General features: G+C 37.7%; 1 protein-coding gene across 3 annotated transcripts in view; it reads right to left on the bottom strand.

Annotated features, from left to right (window-relative positions):
* Positions 1-2,500, bottom strand: part of LOC125030514 (tuberin-like) — a 34,257-nt gene that overhangs the window by 19,177 nt on the left and 12,580 nt on the right. For all 3 annotated transcript variants that reach the window (XM_047620573.1, XM_047620574.1, XM_047620575.1), the window contains exons 14-17: positions 1,634-1,752; positions 1,195-1,341; positions 695-881; positions 373-569 (exon numbers count right to left, since the gene is read on the bottom strand). In XM_047620573.1, the coding sequence (XP_047476529.1) occupies positions 373-569; positions 695-881; positions 1,195-1,341; positions 1,634-1,752 (650 nt within the window). The remainder of the gene's footprint in view (positions 1-372; positions 570-694; positions 882-1,194; positions 1,342-1,633; positions 1,753-2,500) is intronic.

The raw sequence follows: 2,500 nt of genomic DNA, 5'->3' as shown, positions 1-2,500 counted from the left end.
AGAGAGACACGGAGACAGACAGAGAGACACGGAGACAGATAGACAGACAGACAGACAGACAGACAGAGACAGACAGACACACAGAGACTCACAGACATAGACAAACAGACAGAGAGATAGAGTCAGAGACAAAGACAGAGAGACAGAGACAGAGTCAGAGAGATAGAGACAGAGACAGAGACAGAGAGACAGTCAGAGACAGAGTCAGAGAGATAGAGACAGAGTCAGAGACAGAGATAGAGACAGAGTCAGAGATAGAGACAGAGAGAGACAGACACAAAGAGACAAAGAAACAGACACAAAAAGACTGACAGACACAGACAGAGAGACAGACAGACAGACACACAGACACAGAGACACAGACAGACTAACCTTAGATATAAATGGCACGAAATGCCTTCTGAAGGGAAGTCTGCACTTGAGGAACCACATGGCAATGACGTGGTATGCAAGTGACACAATATAATGGTTGAACTTGAATGGATTTGTGTACGGTATAGCAATCGCAAAGATTGACATATACTGGTCAGACACAAAACTGGCATACACTTTTGGCAGGTGGAGCAAAGCTGGGGAATATAAAACAGGGATGATGAATAAAGAGAAACAGACAACGCCACGGTCTAGTTTGTTCCAAGTATCCTTTCAGTGCCACACGTAGTAACCCAAAATTGAACGGCGCGTCGACACTCACTTGAAAGAAATTCTAAGATTGGTTGAGCATTTTGGACAGTGGCAGTTATCTTCGAGAGGTTTATCATGACCTCTCGCAGAAGTTTGATCATCGAATCTCTCATTTCCAGAACACACAAGGTCAGAGCACTCACACACAATGGTCCCGCACATCTACTTAGAACACCGAGCTCCAGGCATTTAATGACCTGTAATTATTCTGAATTAATCACCTTGTAAAAGAAAAACCACACTGTTGATATTCAACAAATTAATTAAGAAAAATAAAATACATAGTAATAATGAGAAAAATAATACAAAAATGTACTTTTCATACACACTATAAAATTTTCAAAACTTGCATACTCCCAGTTACGTGAAAAGAACCGAAAATTCCAACATATAAAAACAAAGAAAACCATAATAATATATAAGACTAAGAAAGCAATACAACTTATCTCATTTTATCACACACTGTCCTATACGAGAAGCAAGTATCATCTAACAGGACGACCGAAATACCTTCTGCTGGATCACGGATTCTAAGTGCATGTGGTAGGATGCCAGAGTTGCCAATACAGGAAAGACAAAGCTCTGGAAATCAGATTTGGTGAATTTTGCCGGAGTATTGTGTAGAGATTCTGGCAATCCTAGAGACTTTTCCGTAACCTGGTGAAAGAAAAGAAATAAAGCGTATCTATCAGTTGCAATCATGTTCCCTGATGCCTGGAAGTTGATTTAGAACAAAGACTTGGCTTATTCTTTAACTGATTCTTTTGAATTTAGCCTTACATTCATTGCTGCTTTATCTTTCTGATCTCTGGATATTCATATAGACAAATATTCTAATATTCCACATAATGTAAAAATAAAAGTTAAAAAAAGAAAAGACAACTGTGGGAAAAAGACTGATAAAAGATGCCAACTGAATGAAACTCAACAGAAAAAGATTCATACTCACCAGAGCACAGAGAGCGGCAGCAAAGTAGTCGATATCATTGCCATCACGAGACAGGATGAGAGCCTTGTTCTGCAGGACCTGTGGCACACGCTCCAAAATCATGCGCAAGACTTCCCAATCTGTTCAGCGAGAATTAGTGCTTGTTTAAGAAGATAAGGTACAGCCTTTCTTTAGTAAAGGTATAAGAAACAGAGTTGGTGTGAGCATTAGTGAATGAGCTATTCATTGACTGACTAATGTATGAATGGGGTTACATGTGAAAAGAAAGCTACATTTGTGCAGTCATAGACGGTGATTTGAAATCTTGACATCATGTCTCTCCTCAAAGCATCTTCTCTTTATCTCTTTTTCATTTTACAAAACCACCTACAACTTTTTCTTTATGAAAACATGATGTCTGAATTCTAAAAGGAACACATTTCTGCAGTATTCAGTTGATCACAAGCGAATTTGTTTTGGCTTATGAGCCAAATGAAACGTATAGAATACTATAATTTCTAATGCGTCAAACAAATAACTTAATCCTGAAATATATACTGAAAACTAACATTAACTATGATGTTACATTATGAAGGACACAATAAAATATATCAAGATGCAAATATTACTCAACATTAAAAGGACATGAATAATGGATAAATGAGTAGTATTTGTACTGCTGGAGTTGCCATTTCCCTTTAAAACCAACAGGATGAATGATATCTACATCAATGGGTCCATTATTAATAGCAGCATTGTTATCAGCATCATTGTCATCATTGCAATTAGCAGCAAGTGTAATCAGATCTTGAATATGCAAATTAACTGAACATTCTCACTGTGAACCTAATACATGAAGGAGATATTCATGAAATGAGCATATGCAGT

Source organism: Penaeus chinensis, chromosome 11 (genome assembly GCF_019202785.1).
Source record: "Penaeus chinensis breed Huanghai No. 1 chromosome 11, ASM1920278v2, whole genome shotgun sequence".
NCBI classification, from domain to species: Eukaryota; Metazoa; Arthropoda; class Malacostraca; order Decapoda; family Penaeidae; genus Penaeus; species Penaeus chinensis.
Note: the sequence above shows the minus strand (reverse complement) of the source record. Positions and strands in the feature narration are given on the sequence as shown.